Source organism: Battus philenor, unplaced genomic scaffold (assembly GCF_028537555.1).
Source record: "Battus philenor isolate CCGP_79_NKW_IND1 unplaced genomic scaffold, ilBatPhil1.0.hap1 SCAF_7, whole genome shotgun sequence".
Lineage (NCBI taxonomy): Eukaryota > Metazoa > Arthropoda > Insecta > Lepidoptera > Papilionidae > Battus > Battus philenor.
The window spans coordinates 16,357,999-16,379,174 of NW_027181737.1; the positions used below are offsets into that span (position 1 = coordinate 16,357,999).

General features: G+C 45.6%; 1 protein-coding gene across 1 annotated transcript; it reads right to left on the reverse strand.

Annotated features, from left to right (window-relative positions):
* Positions 1 to 431: 431 nt before the first annotated feature.
* Positions 432 to 19,721, reverse strand: cnk (connector enhancer of ksr). The gene is made up of 24 exons (XM_068774635.1): positions 19,555 to 19,721; positions 19,326 to 19,489; positions 16,564 to 16,739; positions 15,609 to 15,774; positions 15,120 to 15,305; positions 14,188 to 14,387; positions 13,675 to 13,884; positions 12,857 to 12,953; positions 12,060 to 12,137; positions 10,762 to 11,345; positions 10,173 to 10,357; positions 9,471 to 9,559; positions 8,922 to 9,144; positions 7,985 to 8,163; positions 7,042 to 7,242; positions 6,567 to 6,845; positions 6,295 to 6,441; positions 6,033 to 6,188; positions 5,238 to 5,341; positions 4,280 to 4,346; positions 3,889 to 3,920; positions 3,253 to 3,379; positions 2,283 to 2,409; positions 432 to 1,487 (listed from the first exon to the last, which is right to left on the reverse strand). Exons 1-23 carry the CDS (start codon positions 19,610 to 19,612, stop codon positions 2,290 to 2,292), a joined length of 3,828 nt encoding a protein of 1,275 aa, XP_068630736.1. The 5' UTR covers positions 19,613 to 19,721; the 3' UTR covers positions 432 to 1,487; positions 2,283 to 2,289.
* Positions 19,722 to 21,176: the final 1,455 nt, after the last annotated feature.

A 21,176-nucleotide genomic window follows, 5' to 3' on the forward strand; every position in this document is an offset into this window, starting at 1 on the left:
AGGACGCTGCTGCCCATCCTCTGGAAGCTTGTGCCCAGTGGCATATCCTTTATAATGAATGCACAAAATGTTAATTATATGGAACTGTGTCCGGGGAATCGAATGCGCGATCTGTGATCGCAAAGCTCAGGCCTCTACCGCTGGACTACCACTTTTTCTTGTCTTTTCATGCGGTCCGATGTTTACTAACCGCTGAGCCGCTGGATTGTCGATATTATTGACTGAAAGAATTTTTTATTTTTTATGAAATATTTAAAGAGTTACGTATTTCTATAGCGAAAAATAAAAATAATTCTGGATAGACTTCAGAAACAATATGGTCGCGGTGTCCAAGTGTCCAAGCGTTTGGGGCGGTGCCGAGCATGGGCGCCTCGTGCCCGCAGCGGCAATGTGTGGGAACAGGGTTTATTCAATAAAATAACGCAGCCTTTGTATAAAATTTATTCACTTACGTAAATAATTGCATCGTTTGATATAACCTCAGCGCGATGCAAGTTACAATGTTACAGCGACGACCACCGCCGACCCTCTGTACTTACAATATATATAATATATGTGTGTGTGTGTGTATGTACGTAAAACATAAATCTGGTTACAACAAGGAACGAACATCATTACCACCCTAGTTTGGCATTTCATCATATGGCAATAATCTTAATCGTTTAAAATATTACATCACGATTGGAATTCGATTGAAATATTAAAATATGTTGGTTTGTTACAAACTGTGTGGTACGCGATGCGTCGTCGCAAGCAGCTCTGTAAAAATAATCTTTGTAAATACAAATTTGGGAAGCACTAAGCCGACGCAGCCGCGCGCCCGCGCCGCCGACTACTTCTAGAAACTTCTTTATATTTCTCTATCAAATATACTCATTATATGTGGTTAGCCTTCACGCGGCGCCGGCACCGTGTCCGCGCGCGCGCCGGACGGCAAACAGTGAGAGCACATCGGCCCCGGAAGCACCTTTTCCTTTTATTTTCAAAATTTGAATTCACCTAACTAACGTGTCGCGCGACACACGCTCAGGCACGCTCCTCTCATTGCATTTATTTGTTTTACGTAAACGATACACTTCAGCGAGCGCTTCAACTTCCGCTGTTTATATATAGTATGTCATCCAGTAGATGAATATATGCAAAGACATGCAGAAAGAAGTGCTGTTCCGCAGTTTACTTTGAGTTAAATAACACCCGACAAGGGCCAAGTCAAACAATTTTTAACGTCACATTAATGTGCGCGTCTCGCGAAAGATGCGCAAACGAGTTATTGTAATACAAGCACGAACGTTCGTCCATCTAAGCCCTCAGTTCATCAGTATCACGGAGACTTGAGATATTTGTTATTTTGCGAATGTTTATCGTTCATTTACGCCAGATGTCGTGTTACAAACTACGGGGCGGGGCCACGCGCGGCCGTCGGGCGTCGCGGCGCGCTCAGCGGGAGTGCACCGAGTCCGCGTCCTCGCTGCTGCTCCCGTCTGAAACTAAACAACGCATGCGGTCCAAAAACTATATTTATGAATTTATTCACAAGGACTTGCGCACTAGTAAAGACATTAAAACAATTGCAATCTACACTTTGCACAGTTCAAGACCAGGCAGATAATACAAAAATATTATAAATTTGACGTTTAGTATTTATCTCGTTATTGTGATGTCGTAAAATGAATATTGTACACAGCGCACTCGCAGCGCCGTCTGTCGACTGGTTTTCTACTTACGGTTATTGCCTAGCATTAGGCCCTGCTCCAAGAGTAGCTAATGCTTTTGCTATTTATTTATGTTAAAACACTAGATCTGTAATCATAATAAGTAAATATATTTGATACGGTCTAGTTTATTAATGTCACCAAAAGCTTGATCCCTGGGACACGTGTGATGAAAACCGTACATCGTATTTAGTTAAATATGAGCTCATCTGTCAGCAAAAAAGTTAAAGCTTTTTCACGTATTTCCTAAAGTGATCACCCTGTTTCTACTGTAGTGTGACAAACCCGTTATTTTTGGCAATACAAGTTCCGCGGGGACTGACAGGGGACGCTGTTTCATATACAATCGTTACGTTATTTGTTTAAACCATTACTTTTAACTTTTACACCTTTAATTAATCACGCTGTATATTTTAAGATATTTGGTTTCGCCTCAAAGGAACAATGCTCTCTTGGCATCAAGAATGTTCTTGAGTCTTTGTGGTGATAATAACATAACATGTTAAGTTATCATTCGCTACATCCCTTATTGTTTTCTTAATTATATACAAGAAAATTGGGGCACAATACCTGACTGTCAGTGTTGCGGGGGGCGCGGCTGGGCGGGGCGGCGCGCCGCCGCGTGCGCCAGCGAGTAGCTCTCGGGCTGGAAGGTGGGCGGGCACTGCAGGTGCGGGTACGCGCCGCGCACGCTCTCCTGACCAACACACACACACATACACACAGGATATAGTCACTACCTTCACCTGCTACAAAGCACCGCTTTTTTATAAACCATTTAAGCTGCGTCTTATGTGCAGCGATCGCACAGATGCCACGTCACAAAACGCACAACTTATGAAATTCATCGTCCATAGCTGGACATAGGCCACTTGCTCCTGAAAATCCCCACAAGACCGGTTGAAGTCGTCCTGCGTCTTCTTATAACATTGGATAAGAATAAAGCGCTAAAGATGCGTCCACAAAAATAAATCAACATTTGTCGTCTGTGCTGCGGACGCATTTACATTTTTAGTCTATGATTAGGAGCACAACAAGCTGTGTCTTGTTTAACATATGACTAACTCATGTCGCGAACATAATGAAAGAAAAAGTTAATAACGTTAAAAACACAAAAAACAAAACTATGAGTTAATCAAAAGGTTATTTTTTATTAAATAAGACACATTATTACTAGCGCAGTTTTTAAAAGAAACCGCGTGTAAACACGGCGTGGAGATCTACAGGAGAACCAAGGTTACCGACGAAGTATTGCTCGTCTGAAGTGGCAGTGACAGGGGCACACCTCGTGCAGTCGACAGCCGTTGTGAACGAAACGTTCTCGAGTGGCCACTACGATCCAGTTGACACAACGTAGGCAAGTCCCTCATTGGGTGGAATAAGCAGTAGACCTCTATCAGCTGACACGATAAGATGCATCACTGCATTTATTTACAACTGCTGTCGCTCAATACATACATCTATCCTTTTCATTTGCTTACAAAAACGCAGTCAACGAAAGTTATTGTAGATAATTTGCAGTCGGAGCCGGACGCTATACCTGCCGCGCGCCGCCGAACATGAGCCGCAGGCGCGACACGCCGGGCCCCGCCTCCCTGGCTGCGCCGCCGCCTGCGCCCGCCCCGCCGCCGCCGCTCGCCGCGCCCGCTCCCGCGCCGGTCACCCAGCTGCACCAAACGCCACACCACATCACAACCTAAACCTGACTACACACTCTGTCGAGGCAGTAAGAAACTATGGTACGGACTGCAACGTTCCTTTTAGTGCGCCAAGGTATTCAATAAAGGGGTATTTAATAACGTACGTACTAAACCGTATAACAAGTTTTAACTGAATTTTTAACTTATGTGCGCAATAAACCTGCGCGTGCGCAGCGTGATTATATCCTGTTTATTGCGTACCACTAACGAACAGTTATATATTGACCATATGAGAGGAGGGTTCAACCCTACACCTCATAGGATAACATATTCCAGCTCCAAGAAACTCTCAGAGAAATCTTTATTAAACAAAAGAAAGGCTTCTTACTGGACGAGAAATCCGCGAGAAATTGCGCAGTCAATGCATATGCAAACCACCTGGCGCCGCCTCCAGAACGTCGCGGATTATTATTGGAGGTGCATAAGGCCTCACGACGAAGTGACGTGGAAAAATAAATAAAGAGCTGTTCCCTCACCTGTCGGGCGCCGGCCGCGGCCCCGAGTGCACCTGCAGCGAAACAAAACAATTTCAATAAATATTATATAGTTCAAAAAGTATTAACCCTCATAAGTGCCAGAGGCACACAGAGCGTACCCTGAAGGTCTAACAGAAGTCACCTGATGCAGATTCACGTTAAATTATAAAGGGTGGGCAGCTTCAGCTCTATTCTGAGTCGAAGCGCAAGCACTAACACCGTCAGAGCTGCTTGTACCCACGCCGTTTGCGAAAAGAATCAAAACGGAATGTAATGAGAAAGCATACCCGTGGTAACAAAAACAAAATGAAACCGAGAGGTTCTATCCAGTCCGGAGTCCGGTGTGACCCTGGCTAGTGCAATGTGCGATGTCAGACCACCCGCGCCTCACCTTGTCGTTGCGGCGCAGCGAGTCGCGCCAGTCGCCGCGGCTGTCCGCGTACACCACCTTCTCGTACCTGCGGCACCGCGGACACAATTATAGTTCATTTACTGCTAATGAATCGTCAATATTGTGAAAAAATATTTTTTTTTTGTAAAATTAACCGCGAGAACAAAGTATAATGATCGTCATCATAACATCAGCCGGTGGACGCCCGTTGAAAGGCAGAAACCTTCCCCGAAGATCGCCACGGCGACGACGTCTTTATTCAAATAGGCATTTATACGCACATTTGAATCGTCAATTATTTTGAACGCTGGTCTGTTGAGAAGAGCCGCCCACAAACTCAAAAGTTGCGTTTTTTATATAAAATTTAACAATTTTTGATCTGTCAATGAGTCAACAAAGCAAGATCCATACATTTCGGACAACTATAGACTCTTGAATACTGTGATAAGATTTGTTTAATGAAATGCTTTCAATTTTAGATTTAAAACTAAGGAAAAGAAGATCTGAGATATCTTGTAGGACGTTATTTAAAATAAGAATATATAATTATACAGCCATTGAAAAGGTTGTGTAAAAATACAAAGCAAAGATATGCTCTTACTATAGATATACCTTTCTTTTATACCTTTACATACATTTATATCTTTACATATATATAATTTCTTCAATGCTGACTTACAAATTATCAAAGAATAAAGTGATGATCCTGGATCATATTTCAGGCGATATACTCGTATTTTATACTATTTAATATTAATGTAAATATATATATATATATATAATATGAATAGCATAGTATATCCTCGTCTTAGTACACAGTGTCTCTTTTGTCAACAGCCCCAAAGTGGACAAAGTATTGTTGGACACACTATTCCCTTCCGCTGATCGTCGCGTTCACAGAGTCGCGACTTGCCCGCTGGTGTTGTGTTACACAACTGCATTGCAGCAGACAACTGACCCGTCGTTGTCCCGCTTGGCGTCGCGCTTGGCGTCGCGCTTGCCGTCGCGCACCTCGCCGTAGATGACGTCGGGCACGATGCGGCCCAGCTGCGCCTGCAGCTCCTGCGGACACGCGCCGACGGCGTCAACAAACGAACGACCACCCGCCAAAGTCTTTGTCGTCATTCATGACGTCTTGCTGATAACACCGACCATCGACCGAATATTAAACGCATAAGTGTCAGTGAAAACTTTTTGTTGAACAAAACGTGTTCCTTATTTATAATTCGTTTGCTTTAAGAATGAAAAACGCAACTTTTTTAATCAAAAAACTGTCTTACGTAAACGTTAAATATGTAATATGTATAACATAATTAAAGTAACGAAAAAGTACAAAAACACATCTCAAGTTTTCAGGCGAAAGCTAAGCAACGCTTGTTTTTGCAAATGAACTTTAGATTATCATAACTTATGGATTTTACTGCTAAATTAGCTTAGAAAAAAATGTGTGTGACTGTCAAGCTGTGTGTGACCAAATAAAATCATTGTTCAGTGCAGCTCAGTACGAGCAGGCCGGACCGTCGGACGCTATTCATTGAACGCTCTCTGCCGAACGGACTGCAGTGTTCGTGTGCTAAAAGTTGTGTGCGAACAAATGTTTAAGCAATCCCGCGTGCAGTCCCGGCTGCAGCTTCTATAAGAAGTGAAGACATCTTCAGATGTTTTAATGGAACGAGTCTCAGGGCGTGAGTGTCAATCAATTTCAAGTTCCTCGTGTCCATCGCCCTCTGGTGCTGGACAGCTGGCAGCTCACCTCGTGTCGCGCGCGGCCCGCAGCCACCTCGGCGTCGCGCTCCGCGTGGCGCGCCGACAGCTGCTGCCGCTCCTCCGCCTGCCGCTGCAGCATGAACTGCTCCAGCGTCACCAGCCCCACTAGGCTATCCGGCTTCTGCACTTTGCGCTTTGGAACCTGCATAAAATAGCCTTGCAGTTATAAATTACGCCACGCACCCACGCATCGCACGGTCAGAGTGCCAGAGCACTCACTTGATCAGAATTACATTATAGTACTACACCTGTATTGTGGGCTTGGTGACGAAATCGCTCTTCTCGAAGTCGAGGAGGTTGGGATTGGAAGCGTGGATGTAGTTGATTGGTTTGGGGATCTTCTTGGCGGCGGGCATGTTCCGCGGCTGTTCCGTCGGAGCGCGGCTGGGGCTGGCCTGAAGGATATTTGGTTACGTGAATTTAGACTTAGATCAATAAATCTACACGATGCCTCGCGTAGACATGTGCTGTGACAAACAGCTCACTAATAGGTGAGTTTACAAACACCAGCAGACATTACCTTGTTGGGCTTGGGCTCATCTTTGCTTTTATTCCTGGAGAAGAATCTCAGGTATTTCCGGTCCAAGCTGGTAGACGAGTGGCTGACGTTCTCCTGCGACTCGCTGCGCTGCATGCGGTGCGTCAGCTTCTTCAGGGAGCCGAACTTTGACTTGTCTTTGTCCCTGTCCCTCTCCCTCTCTCTTTCCCTCTCTCGCAGATCGTTGCGCTTCTCGGGGCTGTCGTTATCGGATTCCGTTTCCGAGTAGTCAGTTTCAGAAAACTGTTTCTCTAACTCCATCTATGAAACATGCAATAGTAATCAAAACTGAAATCAAACCTAAAATATTTAAGTACGCGATGATCATTTTCCTCCGATCTTGATAAACGGATTGACGGTATAGGATAAAGAAAAAGAATTCGGGTGAAATTGGCAGAGCGCAAGTTCGCTGAGGTGCTCCGAAAATCTTCGGTGCCGGACAGCAAGGAACACTCACCGCGTGCGACAGCAGCGAGGGCAGCAGCGTGGCGCGGTGGATGAGCTGGATCCAGGCGAGCATGGCGTCGCGCGAGTCGCACGCGAAGTAGAACGCGGTACCCGTGTGGTAGACCTTAAAAGCGTGCGCGCGCGACTTCACCTCGCCGGCCGCGCACACCGTGAAACCCTCCAGGTAGATCATGCAGTCGGCGCGGGAGCACTGCCGGGCATTCAATACTCTATCTTAACGAACTTGGTGAAAATGGTCGCCACGAAGACAGGTCTTGCTGTGTCCGCATTCAGCCACTTCTCGTGACCTTAAGTTTGTGGTCGTTTATCTAGTGTCTACTTACCACCTAGTACCTATCTAACAAGGTGTACCTACGCCACCTGTATCGGCCCGTGATTGTCTGTGGTCTGTCCGACATAATCCATTCACATCTGTGCACAACATGTTCATTAACTAGAGGCAAAACAATTACATTGTGCGGGCGAGCAATTGCTTTAAACCTCCGTAGGCAGCACGGTGTACATCCTCTTGCGGTTCAACCGAAGAGGTTCGTTTCGTTCGTTAACGTCATCGCTACTCTGCGCGTGTCTAATTATGTACAGCTGCAAGTTTTACATACAAATAAAGACATCAATTAAATATTCTAAATATTGCAAGTAATTACTTCGATCTGTCATCTTCATAATTCAGTAGTATTGGTTAATTATCCGGCGCTGTGCTAGCTTTAGCGAATTCCGCGGGAGTTTCGTGCGATCAGCGGAGGCGCTGTGCGAGTTCATATAGATAACATACGGTAAGGATAGCGGCCGATACGCATCATATCTGAGGATGTGTAACGACTATTTTACATTTGGTATTGAGGAAGTTTTTCATTTCAAATTAATGGACCGTGCTCCCGCCTGAGGGAGGCATATATTTGCAAGTGTCTAGTAGGGAGAGTGTCGGCGCGTACCTCGGGCGAGCGGTAGGCGTAGAGCAGGTTGTGCGCCAACAGCAGGTGACGGCGCGCCCAGCGCGGCTGCTGTGCGGTGCGCGCGCGCACTCGCTGCCACACGCCGCCGCCCGCCGCGCCGCCTGCGCCCCCAGCGCCGCCGCGCGCGGCCGCCGCTGCCGCCGGCACCTCCCGCCGCTCTGCGCACGCACACGTACATACACTACGCTACCCGCCACTACACTACAGTAATGCAACCGCCTGTACATGTCAGACGTTTGCAACTAACTTTCATCTTTTCTGTACTCTTCAAGCGCCTACAGTTTAAGCCAGTCAAAGAAAATTGTATCAACACCATTTGTTTCAAATGTTGTTACAGCAACAAATCTTCGTGAACTTGATATTTTTAAAGCAACGTGGCCAGACAACGTTTGAGCTAATCTCCCCGCCGGATTTTCGTCGTCTGTATCAGTTCGCATGGCACGTTATACGTTATCGTTAACGGCAAAAATAGTTCCGTTCCGTTCGTATTTTGAAACCTGCCTATATAACACCATTTCATAAGAATACGGGCACAAAATTTGTAATATAGGCTCGTCCTCCTGATAGCTTTATTGTTTCTTTACCTAGTGTATCTCCTAATCACTCTATAAATTATCTGGAAGGGGTATTTAAGGGCGGGTCTCCAGCAAAGCCAGAGGTTTTTAGTCTGACGTCTCACCAGCGATACGAAGAGGCAACGAAGCGACTGTCGGCACGCTGAGGAACATGACACAGCCGATCTGCCCGAAGAGACTACTTTGTCCATTAGGACAAAATAGTCTCTTCGGGCAGATCGGCTACAAATATAATGTTTTAGTCTAAAAAATTGTGGTCGGCTTGCACACTGGATTACTTTAGCACGCGCGTACCACATTTAGACGATACCTGTGAAACATTATATAAGCGGGCCACTCACTGGCTAGAATGGAGTTCTTCTTCTTGAGGCTGCGCGTTTTGGATGAGGGGAAGAGCGCTCGCGGCGCGTGCATGGTGGTGGGCGCGTGCGAGTGCGCGGGCGCGTGTGCGGGCGTGGGCGGCGACTGCGGCGGCTCCGCCTCCCCGTTGATGGGCGGCAGCGCGCGTCGCTCGTTCGACACGAGCCGGATGTCGTGCTTCGTAATGTGCCGCACCAGCGAGCCCTGCGCGAGCACTCACTGTTAGCTCACTAATGTGTTGCTTTATTTGCTTCTTGTGCCTTTCCCTGTGCCTCATAAAATTAGAAACGTTTTGTGGGCAACTTTATACGATATAACAATACACTCCTGTGTTGTCGTTTCAACCAATAGACGCCCGCTGCAATGCATCTTACATTGCAAGGCTTAAGCATTGCACGCAGAGCGCATCTATTGGCCGATATGTGTGTGAAAGGAGAATGTGCAACTGAAACTATACAGATGTTCAGTAATAAAGTTCAACTAAAATACCACGTTTCTCAACCATACAGTAAGATCTGTCTATCATTCACCTGCGAGTCTCGGGCGGCGCGCGGCGCGGGCGCGGGCGCGGCGAGCGGCGCGGGGCAGGCGGCGGGCTCCAGCGACGCCGCGCCTGCGTCTGCAACCGCACACGTTCTCATTCGCATAACGCTGCGCGCTTGTAATAAAGCTAAAAAATAGTTCGCACCGAACTTGTACCAGCGAGCAAGACGGACTGCGGTCCCGCGCTCTATTTGCAATATAAATAAATGGCAGAGACTTTCATAACATACACATAGTATTAACTTGAACTGCTTGTCATTGGTCTTTGCCTACATCGCTTAACTGCAGGCTGTAGCGAGATGCTGTAGCTGTAGCGCCTTGTGTCCGCGTGTACATATACATGTTTGTGTGTAACTCACCGCGTAGTCACACACATTGCTGATTACCATTGTTTGCTATTTACTATTACCGATTTTTAATTAGTTTCATTCAGCGTTCAAGACACAAAATGTAACTCCGTTTTACAAAGTAAATAATAAAAATAAATATAAAAATTAATAATACTTAAAACGATGTTTACTTTTGAAATTTCGTTTGAAAATTAAAATAATCTAAGCTTTTTCTTTAGAGACCTCGATTAATAGACGAAGTGTGCAAAGTGACTGTACGCTGGGACGAACACGAATGTACTCTGTACCACAGCGAGAAACAGGAGCAGAGCGGACTATGAACTGTTGAGCAGAACGTACTGGTCTTGTGCAGGGGCGCGGGCAGGTCGCGCGGCGGCGACACGTGCCGGGCCCACGCGGCCCGCCCGCGCGGCGGCGAGCGCGGCGGGGAGCGCTCCGGCCGCGCGGCGAGGGGGCGCCGGCCGGCGGGGGGCGCGGGCGCGGCGCGCGGCGGCGGCTCGGGCGGCGACCGCGCACGCTCCGCCCTGTGCCGCAGTTATTACATTTTAATATAATTAATCAACGCAAGATGCGCTAAATAACTAAAACCTTACATATATTTCAAACACATTCATTTTATACTGACAAACAAAATGAAAACTATATTAATTGTAAGAATAAATATGAAAATTCATTAACACAAAGTGCAACAATACGAGATATTTTTATAGAAATACACATGCCATCTATAAACAAAGTAAGCGTCTACTGACACAAAATAACTTGTAAATAAGTAACCAGTTGCCTCATTTGAATCTCATACTTTGTTACAAAGTAACTTATGCAATTAATACTTTTCGTGCTCGGGAATACGTTAAATAAAAAGTGCGCGCGCGCTCTGGAGAAGCCTACGCCTTACGGCTCGGATGATGATAAAATGCGCGCATACCGGATGCGTTCGCTGCACGGGCTGTCGTCGTCGGCGCCGTCGTCCACTTTCGGCGCAGGTTTGACGGCATCTTCCGCAAAGAGCAGCTTCACGAGCGCGTGGTTGCGCCCCTCCACTACAACGGGGTTGAAAGTCTCCAGCGCTGCCTCCGCTTCAGTCCCTCCACCTTCCGCTCCCGACTCGACTGGACCCTCCCCGCGCTCCTCGTCTAGGGCACCGCGCCTGTTTCGCTGCTGGAGTATCGCTTCACCGATCTGGCAGCTAGATTTTTTAAAGTCTAGAATCTGTCCCGCCTTCTCCGAAGTGGGCAACGAGGGGCTGTCGGTAGGCGTGGTGGGGGACTCGGGTATAGTCTGCGAGGCGAGCGGCGCGAGGAGCGGCTCCGGGGGCGAGCCGTCGAAGTCGTAGGCCGGCGTGGAGTGGCTCTTGTCGAGCTTGCCTCGGGAGGCGGGGGGCGCGGCGCCGGGCGACGCAGCCGGTGCGGTGGGCGCTGCGGTCGCGGGGGCGACGGGCGCGCGCGGCGGCACGCCCAGGCAGGTGCGCGGCCGCGGAGACAGCTCCAGCCCCGTGCTGTACGACACGGCCTGCGGCGTCAAACATTGATAATATTAAGATGCATGAATGCGCTGACGGTGAGTCAAATGGTGATGCGCCACCCTGTTAATGTAATATAGCAGCGTAGGTGATGACAAAATATCAGTATCAGTTCATTTCAGCAGCAACACACGATACAAAGGTAGGAGCTTATTACCGGTGGTATCACATCGTTTACTTTGGGAGCAACTGCGAGATCAAAACAAAAGATCAAAAGACCCGCAGAAGAACCAAGTCCACCGACATACCTCGAAGAATTGCAAGTACTTCACAAAATAGCAAAAGGCGTAGCACATCGCCTATGCGAAAAATGACCGATGGAATCTCTGCTGAGATTGGCGATTACGAGTCGGTAGATATAGCATGAGTACCCCTTCCTCCGCCCCCACCAGGTGGAGCGACGGCATTGTTAAAGTTGCGAGAAAACTTTGAATGCGGGCAGCGCAAGGCCGGTTATTGTGACGATTGGGGGAGCGGGGGTTGTGCCTTGCAGCTAGTGTCTAAGCGCCGCGCGCAACATCCCGCATCCCAACGTTCCAATGGTAACAATATGCTAAAGTGAGGGCTGAAATATGATTTATGGTCAGTACATATAACATTGCAGACAGCTCAAGGGTTGATTGTAACGGCGAAGCTAGACTACAAGCGATTGTAATATTTATCGATAGAGGCCGAGGACTCATTCCACGTTGTAGCGGACGCACCTTGTCGCGGCGGTAGAGCGCGTCGCCGGGCGCGTGCAGCCCACGCACGCAGCGCCGCTGCTGCAGCTCTTGCCAGAACTGAAACACCGACCGCCGGCGATTAGTTGCTGCACATTCATTTAAATACGATGTCAAACAACAAGTTCAAGTGAGGCCGGCAAGTGGCAAGTGCTCGCTCGCACGAGTCATACAGAGGCGTCCCGAACGCGACATAAGGAAGCTTGTTTATTCACTACGACATCATCGTACAAACATTAAATACATATTGTGGGCTCTGTCTGTAAAGAGATTAATGAATCTGATACATTTAGCACTGAGCGTGTCGTGTGTTTGAACTATATTTGTTTAGGAACAAATTTAATTCATAGGATTACTTTCAATTAGTTCGTTCCAAACATTTAGCCTGTTTTCTTATCTATTTATATTTAACAAAAGGCCCTCACAATTATTCCGATGGGCAGCTCGTTCGGCCTGTACGTCGTCTGTACATCACTTCATTAGCAAATAAGCAGTTAAGCGTCCGGCATACAGTTGTGGTGATCGCGTTTTATTTTGAAATTAGTAACAATTGAAAGAGAACCTTAACTACATCAACACAATGTTCAGTGACACGTGCACTTGACTTTCGTCGTTTTCGACTTGACACATGTAAATTTTATGTCTTAATTTATAACGGGCAAGCCCTCTGCTCTAGACGCAAAGACGCTGGTGTTACAGAAAGCGATTTATGCTGGCACTTGGTGAGGTGTAGAACAGTCCAGCGCAGGACATGTGAGCGGGGGGCGGGGGGGGGGCACCTGGTCGAGCGCGAGGTGGTGGCGGCGCGCGGGCGGGCTGCCGCCGCTGACGCTGTGCCGGCGCCGCGCCGCGCCGCGCGGCCTCGCCGGGTACATCCTGCACGACCAAGCATTTTTACACTTAATCCTGCCATAAACATCGTTACAAACAAAAGACGATTTTCTATAATACGTAACATTTATTAATATAGCAGTGTGTTAGTTTAATACATTAATATATAAACCAATTAAAGTATATAAAGGCGAAGCGGTCTCTACCGGCTGAGAGATAGTCCTTTAAGCGTTGAGGCCAGTTATCAACGGCAGCGCGCAGTTTCCGGGCGAAAATTCTTCACTGTCAATGGTATGGAATGTTTTAGGGACTGTGAATTATCAGGGCGTTTAGAGCAAGCCTTGCTCTCTGCAGCTGGTCATAAATTATAACCCAGGTATACCTAATACTGTATGTGTACAGAACAATGTCTTTATGCTATGTAACTTATATGTTTATTTGAGTTATTTTCACATCACTGTATATGAACAAAAAATAATAAAAAAATATTATTAGAGTGTAAAGGATATTTTAAATAACTATAAAAAATTAAAATATACTGCAGGCTCAAGGCTTCTGACTGATCCGTTTAAGTTCAAAAATGTCCATTTTCTGCTAATTCTGCTAATTGATTTCTGTTTTATGGCTTTTTTTACATTCTGCTCGATGGCCGAAGTGTACCGAATGTAATCACTTTGACTCGAAATATAAAATAATACGAGCAATGGATCGAAAATGGTAAGTAAATTTTTATTAAGACTCAGATGCAAAATGTAACGCAACGCACCTGGTGCTGTCGAGGTGCAGATGCGTGGGCGAGGCGGGCGGCGACAGCGGCTCGCTCTCGTCGGAGGAGGAGACGCCGGCCTCCGCGCCCATCGCCGTTTCCTCCCCCGCAGCCTCCGCAGGCGGCCCCGCTCCGCGTCGCTCCCCGGCCTCCGCCACGCTGGCCGCGCCCGCCGCGCTCGCCGATACGCGCGCCGCCTCCAGCTCGTACCTGTGCACAAAGCCTTAACATATAATGTCCATAAAAAAATAAAGTGTTCGTAAAAATATACAAAATTATTTATTTATTTATATGTAAAACTTACTGCTGTGGGTAATTACATAAGAACAAAGGAATGGTGCAGTTAAACTAGGCGACAACTCCCTCACAAAGCGCAACAGGATTTTAGATAGTAGAAATTCCAGAAAACCCTGTCCTGCACAAATGAGTGTTTTGCGTCTACTAAACGATTCCCTCCCCGAAATCAATAAAAAATTAAGTTAAAAAGGCATCCGGCTCGCGGGCGTTGAGCACCTGTGCATGCGCAGATGGTGCGGCGCGGGACGGCGGCGGGCGCGGCGCGGCGCGTGCAGCGGCGGCGTGCGCGCGGGGCGGGCGGGAGCGCGGCGCCGCAACCGCAGCGGCAGCTCGCCGCCCGCCGCCGCGCCCGCCGTGCGCGCGCACAGACGCTCCACCGCCTCGCCGCTCCACCCGATCACGCACCGCGCGCCCACCTGCCGCACGACCAACGACGTCAAGTACTACTTACAACTGATGAATCTTTTAACCAATTTCTATCCGTCTTATAGACAGGCCACTTTCTACTGAATTTATGTATCCCTGGTGCAGCTAGTAAGGTCGCTGAAGTTTAAAAGTCGGAAGAAGCGCTCAACTTTTCACTGCTGCTGCAGAAACAAGTCACGAGTGAACGATTTGTTACAACAGAACCGGACTATCACCACCGTCTGCAGAGACATGCACGAGTGCTAGTCTTAAATTGCACAAGCACTGCTACTTAACATGTATACAAGTAAAACCTTTGGGTGCTACAGCCCTGCTTCAATATCCTTTGACTTGTACATTAATTTAATTTCTTTTACAATTTCTTCCTCTCCATTGTTTCTTCACCACTGAGGGTCCTGGTCAAGCACGTCAATTTCTGCGACCTTTCTCTGGCACATTTATTCTCCACATTGTCGACAACTACTAGCTTCTTCAGATCTGAGCTGCTCCTTCCAATATGCCTCAAAGTGATTAAATATTCCACGTTCATGTTTTGCACTCATAAAGAAATATCGAAAAGACGAGGGCACGCATAGTTTTAATTTGCGGCTGCGATGGATGCCCTTTTCTCCTTTCTGGTGGGAAAAACTACACATATAAAACATGTATGTTTTAACTGTCTAAATGTTACGAGGAGCAGTTTTGACGCGCGCGTATGAGCGCAGGCAGTGGGCGGAGGTCACCTGCACGATCTCGTCGCCGTCGTGCACGGCGCCGGACGCGTGCGCGGGCGAGCCGAAGCGGATGTGCGCGAGCTGATGGTGGCCGCAGAAGGACGGCAGCACCTCGAAACCAAGCGCGCGCGCGCCCTGCCGCAGCGTCACCGTGTCCAGCGAAGCGGGCTGCAGGATCATGGGGTCCGACACGTCCTGCAACACGCAGACGACCACACTTTGTTACGTACGCGTGTAAACTAGTTTCACGAACCCTCATCACTGCGACCCTGTGTCGCCTGCAGATCTATAACAAAGGCTAACGGTAACATTACACTTTTATAAATTATTCGCATCGCACTGTACGTTACAATGTCTTGTAATGATATTTTCAGGTGCACAATGATGGTAAATACGTAAGTATAACGAACGTATCCCGCTAACAACGTGTTGTGGAGACAAGTACTTGCTTCTGTAGTAAAATGGTAGTGACTTTACGTCAAGAAGGCGCGTGGTGACCTGTATTATGTAGTCGGCAAGCTGCGCGGCGGCGGCGGCGGCGGCGGCCACGGCGCGCGCCGGCTGCTCCGCGAAGCGGTCGCGCTGCGCACACGTGGCCGCCTCCAGCGCGAGCTGCAGCAGCGCCGCCTTGCGCTCGCCCAGCGCCGCGCCCGGGCACGCCCACCTGCACACAGACACCCTCGTCACCGCTTTTTGTAACACTACCGGAGCCTGATGCGGACGCATCACTTTGTAATCACGATATCCGGTATCTCAAGTCGAAAAGCTATCTGCCAGTAGACAAAGAATCATAGCATTAAACCATTTTTTGTAACCTTTAATAAATGTTTTATTCTAGAGGCTTGCAATGCTGTACACAGCGCCATCTATTGACTATCCAATCCACTAACATAATATAACTTTTAAATTTCAATTAAATGAAATACACTATGTACTCAATATAACCTAATTGCAACAATTATTAGTGAAGTATTCAAAGTGTTGGTTGTTGACACTTTGTTATTGTTTAAAAAAAAAGGTTAAAAAACAAACCAAATTATTAAAATAGTCAAGTTTCCTTATTCTGAGACTTTTTGTTTAAAAAATTTATACAAGAATCTATTTCTACTGTTTAACTTATAAAAAGTCGATTCGGAGACGCTGTGAGCCTGAGCTGGTACTCTGGCGAGCAGCGATTCCCCCGGGGCCTGACCCAGAACTGGCGAAGTTCCTCTACGACGTGCCTCGCGTTGTTCGATTGTATTTCTTGGAGAGGAAGTCAGATGTTTACACAGTCTTGCTTACTCTCCTCAAAGGGAAGTCTAAGAAATAGATATCACCTCTTGCTTAGCCTGCGCATTATTCTGCAACAAGCTGTCTGTTTTAAGTTTATCGACATCATTAATCAATACACAAGTTAGCATGTTGTTAGTATCCATTAAAAGTACGACACGGTGGACATGAGGGCCGGTACCGGTCGAGCCAGCAGACGAGCGGCTTGACGGCGTGCACGATGCGCGCCACGTCGGCCAGCGAGTGTGTCTCGAGGCGTGCGTCGGCGTGCTGCCGCAGAGCGCGCGCCAGCGCCGTGGCGGCGCCCGACACGCGCAGCGCCAGCTGCTGCACGCACTCTCGCGACACCTCGTACTGCTGCAACCGTCGAAATAAAACCAATAAGCAGTTACAAAGACATTCCCAACCCATAACCTATGCCTTATTCCGCAGGTCGACAAAGTCTAAAATCTGTAGGTTACACAATTGAACCGTCAAGAAGCCTCGTAGCCTATTCCACAGCATCCCATATGAAACCGTCAGTCTTTCATTTCATTTAGGATGAAGAAATTCTCCTCCACTTCTAAATTCTCAACTACTAAAAAATAAAGTGTACCTAATTAAATAAGTTCTTACATGAAACTTTCAACATAATGTATAAGTTACATTAATTGCACTAAATTGTTATAAAAACGACTAATACTTTGATATGAAACATAACTCTTAAAGTTTTAAAACGCTCAATAATTGACAGGTGTGCTCCAAGTTTGTACAAACTGAAAACTTGCGATAGAAAATGAGGTTAGAGTTAATAACTTAATCAGCCACAAAGTATTTTTATTGATACATATTTTGCATCAAGAGAAAAAAAAAAGGATATTACAACTATGTACCTAAGGGGTCTAAGACAAACGAGTTCACATCTCAAGAGTGACTGGCCTGAAGTAGTTTTATACCAAAACAAAGTACTCATACAATCAACTCTTCTTACATAATAGCATAAGCCAATGCTCCTGATATATCCCTAACGAGAAATAAAATAACCATTTGGTGCAATGCACCTAGCCAACAAACAAGAGCACTGCTTCTAAAAAAAATTCTTTCTAAAAGTACTCTTTCCCTCTTGAGCCCATACAAAAAACAAAATAAGACAAGGATATGTCTTATTTCTCTTAAAGTCTCTCTCGTTAAAAGAATTCTTATCTTAAAGAATCTCTTTACCTACATCGTCATAATTCTCTTGGTGCCTAACAAACACAGGACTAGAGATCAGTTCTACCAATGGACTTTAACTAAATATCCAAACCATCTGTCTCTCAGGCTCTTTACATTGGTAAATCATAACAAACACATGAAGGGGCATAAGAACCTGATACCACATGAACACATGTAGCTCTGTGTGAAGAGAGTGGCCTCACTGGAACTTAACTCTATCCTGACATGTGCTACACAAATTGTCTGTTTGTAGTAGACTGTCTGATTATGTATAAATAAAAATGTAAGGTCCACAGGCATGATACATATATTTTTATAGCAGTCGCAGGTCCAAAGGCAATTAGGACATTATGAAATAGTTACCTCTTATGTTCATCAATAAAACTTTATACCTGGCTGTTTTCATGGTATTTATAATTATTTTGTAAAAGAAGTGTTGGAATTTTTCTTTCTTGTTAAGAGTGCTTGTCCATTAACGTTGGAGAGTACTCCAATACTATGCAGTGAACTGGTTGTGGCAGAGGACCACTCTTAGCCTACGCCATCTGAACATGTTGTAGGCAACGTGTAGAGGACATAAAGATTGAGAACCTTTGCTCTAGAAGCAGCCCGGTCAGTTAATGCAGAGTGGTTTGAGCTAAGTAACTCCAGCATTAACATAATCTACCTAATACTGGGCAATGATATTAATGTAACTAGCAAGACAAGTCAATACCAGATTCTTCTTTTAAATTATAATTTTCCGCACATGTGTATAATGTACATAGGTGTACAATTCATAGAATCATAAAGTAAAAAATCACTTATAAGTATTACAATACTATGAATAAGTCAATTGGCAATCTTGTGTTAGGTCTGCTCATTATCATGAAGTATCAGACACCAATTATCTGGATAAAATTAATTGCTATGCAAAACAGAAATGATCTACACATAAACAGCACAAAAATATTTTATAATCATGCTCAAATAGTATAGAAGGTTGACAGAACATTATATTGAGGCCAATGGTGAATTTCCACTGTAGTAGAATAAGTTGCGAGGAGCAAAGATCAATGCCTAATGCTAAAAGATAGGTGCTACAAGCTTTAATAAACATTTGATAAATCAACATAAACATGATTTCCTTATCAGATTATATCATAATCACATTCAGGCTTGTTTAGTACATGTAGACATGAGAGCCCAGCACTTTTTGAACAACTAAAATGAGTTTATGATTAATTTGATTTGACAACTTATAATTGCAAATTATCTAGCTTGATACATAAGCCTTTACTTTTCTTGAACTAAAAAATATTAAACAAATGCCCAGGGGACATTTACACCCTATAACATAAATTGGCACATCTTATTACATCAAAAATTTCATTAGACATAAAACTTTCAATCTGGAACATACTAATGCTTAGCATATTGTATTTGTTGCAGATATGACAGCTGTGATGCTTTGTGCCTTATACTAGAATTTGTATAAGGCACAAAGCTTTAGCAAAGCAAACTAATATCTAAAAAATCAAATGCAAACTAGGATATCAATAGAAATAGAGTTAATAGTGCAGAATAAGTTTAAATATACATTTACCCATACTATTATATCTAAAAGGAAATATTAGATTAACACTTACTACTATCACTATTCCCCACTTCGCACCAATTTTATTTCATCAAACATGTTCATACCAAACTAATTAATTGCAACATATCATGAAGTGTTCCGGTAATTGGATCGAATCGAGTGTTACGTACAAAGTTTCGTAAGTGCTCAACCGCCTCGAGCAGCAGTTCCTGGTGGCCGATGACGTGCATGCCGAGGTACTCCAGGTCGTCGCAGCGCAGCGTGAGCAGCTTGGAGCCGTCCAGGCCGCGCCGCCGCAGCGCCGGCGCGTAGCTCGCCACCGTCGGCCCCAGCCCTGCGCCGACATACCGTGACTCACCGCGCTGAACAACACAATCAAAACAAATTTCGTCTACCAACCAGACAACCACTCCGACACCTGGTCCGGGGACCACTCGGCGATATTCAAACTTCCCATTTCGATTAACTTGAATGTTCAATATTGCTTATGTTACAACGCATTTTAATAACACAAGTATTGAACAAAATATTATCAGCTTAGCCGTCGGCTCTGGACCGATGTTTATTGTCACTACTGTCATGTCACATAAAACGAGTGCTGCCATTTTATTGTTGAAAGAAAATCATTTCTCAATTAAGGTTATGACGAAATATTTAAACTTTCGGTATCTTATAACTGGAAAATATTAATATTATTTATTTCAAATAGGAAAGTAAAAGTTTAGAACTTTTTCTAAATTGCAGTCTTGCAAATTTTTTTCAATTTGTTGAAACATTAAACGAAATATAATACTAAAGTTATTTAAAGTGAAATTGAATAAAATATAAAATATTATATAATAATTTCATAAAGTACATAATTTATCTTTCAGAAATTATTTTATTTCGAGATTTAATTTTAACAATTCGTTATGTTTTTGTATTGGACAGTGTTGATCCTAGATGGCGCTGTCATTTCCATTGAACACGACTAACGTTGTTCTTAAATCAATGTACCAACATGAATATACGTTTTCAAACCGAATGATTGTTATTTATAATTACTAGTAGATGGCTGTTCGATCGATATACGCTAACATCGAAGAGAAAAATGTTCACTATGTATGTCTAAAATGCGATATTATTTTTACTAATTAATGTTTATAACAGAAGTGTATGCTTAGAGCTATCATTTTTTTTATTTTGGCGTAACACAAAGTCACATTGACTTTAGTATCTGCTAATTGATGAAGCAGTGTTACTGGCGCTCACTCTAAACCGCTGATTTAGTAAATCAGCGAGGGTCATAAGTGTATGACTGCGCGCAAGAGCCTCTGAGTGGTGACCTCGGATTGAGCTGGCAATCAATATGCGAGCAGCAAATAATGCAAGGATGGTCGTGAGCGACAGGCCTCAGCGCCGTTCGCAACTGTCGCAGGGAACATACAGCGGCGTCTATTTCAGCCGCCGAGGAATAAGTCGTGAGTGCCACGGGGCTCTAACTGCTACATAAGCTAACGAGGCGTTACGCCTTACGCCGCAGGCGGCAGGAAACCGTATTTCACATCGCGCCGGGGCGCGCCGGGGCGGGCCGGGGCGTGAACTCGCTCCTGTAAAAACTATTTTGACATCCACTTTACTTTTAATTAGGTTGAAAAAAATATACAGCCGGTAATGAACAGAATTATCAATGTTACATGGTTCTTAAATCTTTATTGTACGACATTGGTTTTTTTTCTAAACGTTTTGATAGCTCACCGCACCGAGCCTGCAGTTTTTACGTCAGGTTTAAATGAAATGTTTCATGTGAACGTGCTCCCGGGCGGCCGCGCCGACAGCACTCGGACATTTTTATTGCGGCAAAACATGAGCGATGTGGAGCTGGCGGCGAGCACTGCGATGGAAAATAAATATGAGAAGTCGCGCAATAAATGTTAATTAAATAGAAGCTCATTTAAATGGAGGAGGCGGCGGCGGAATGTTAACGAGCGCTCGGCAGCGCTCGGCGGCGCGCTGCTCGTCGCGCCCGCGCTCTCGTTAAC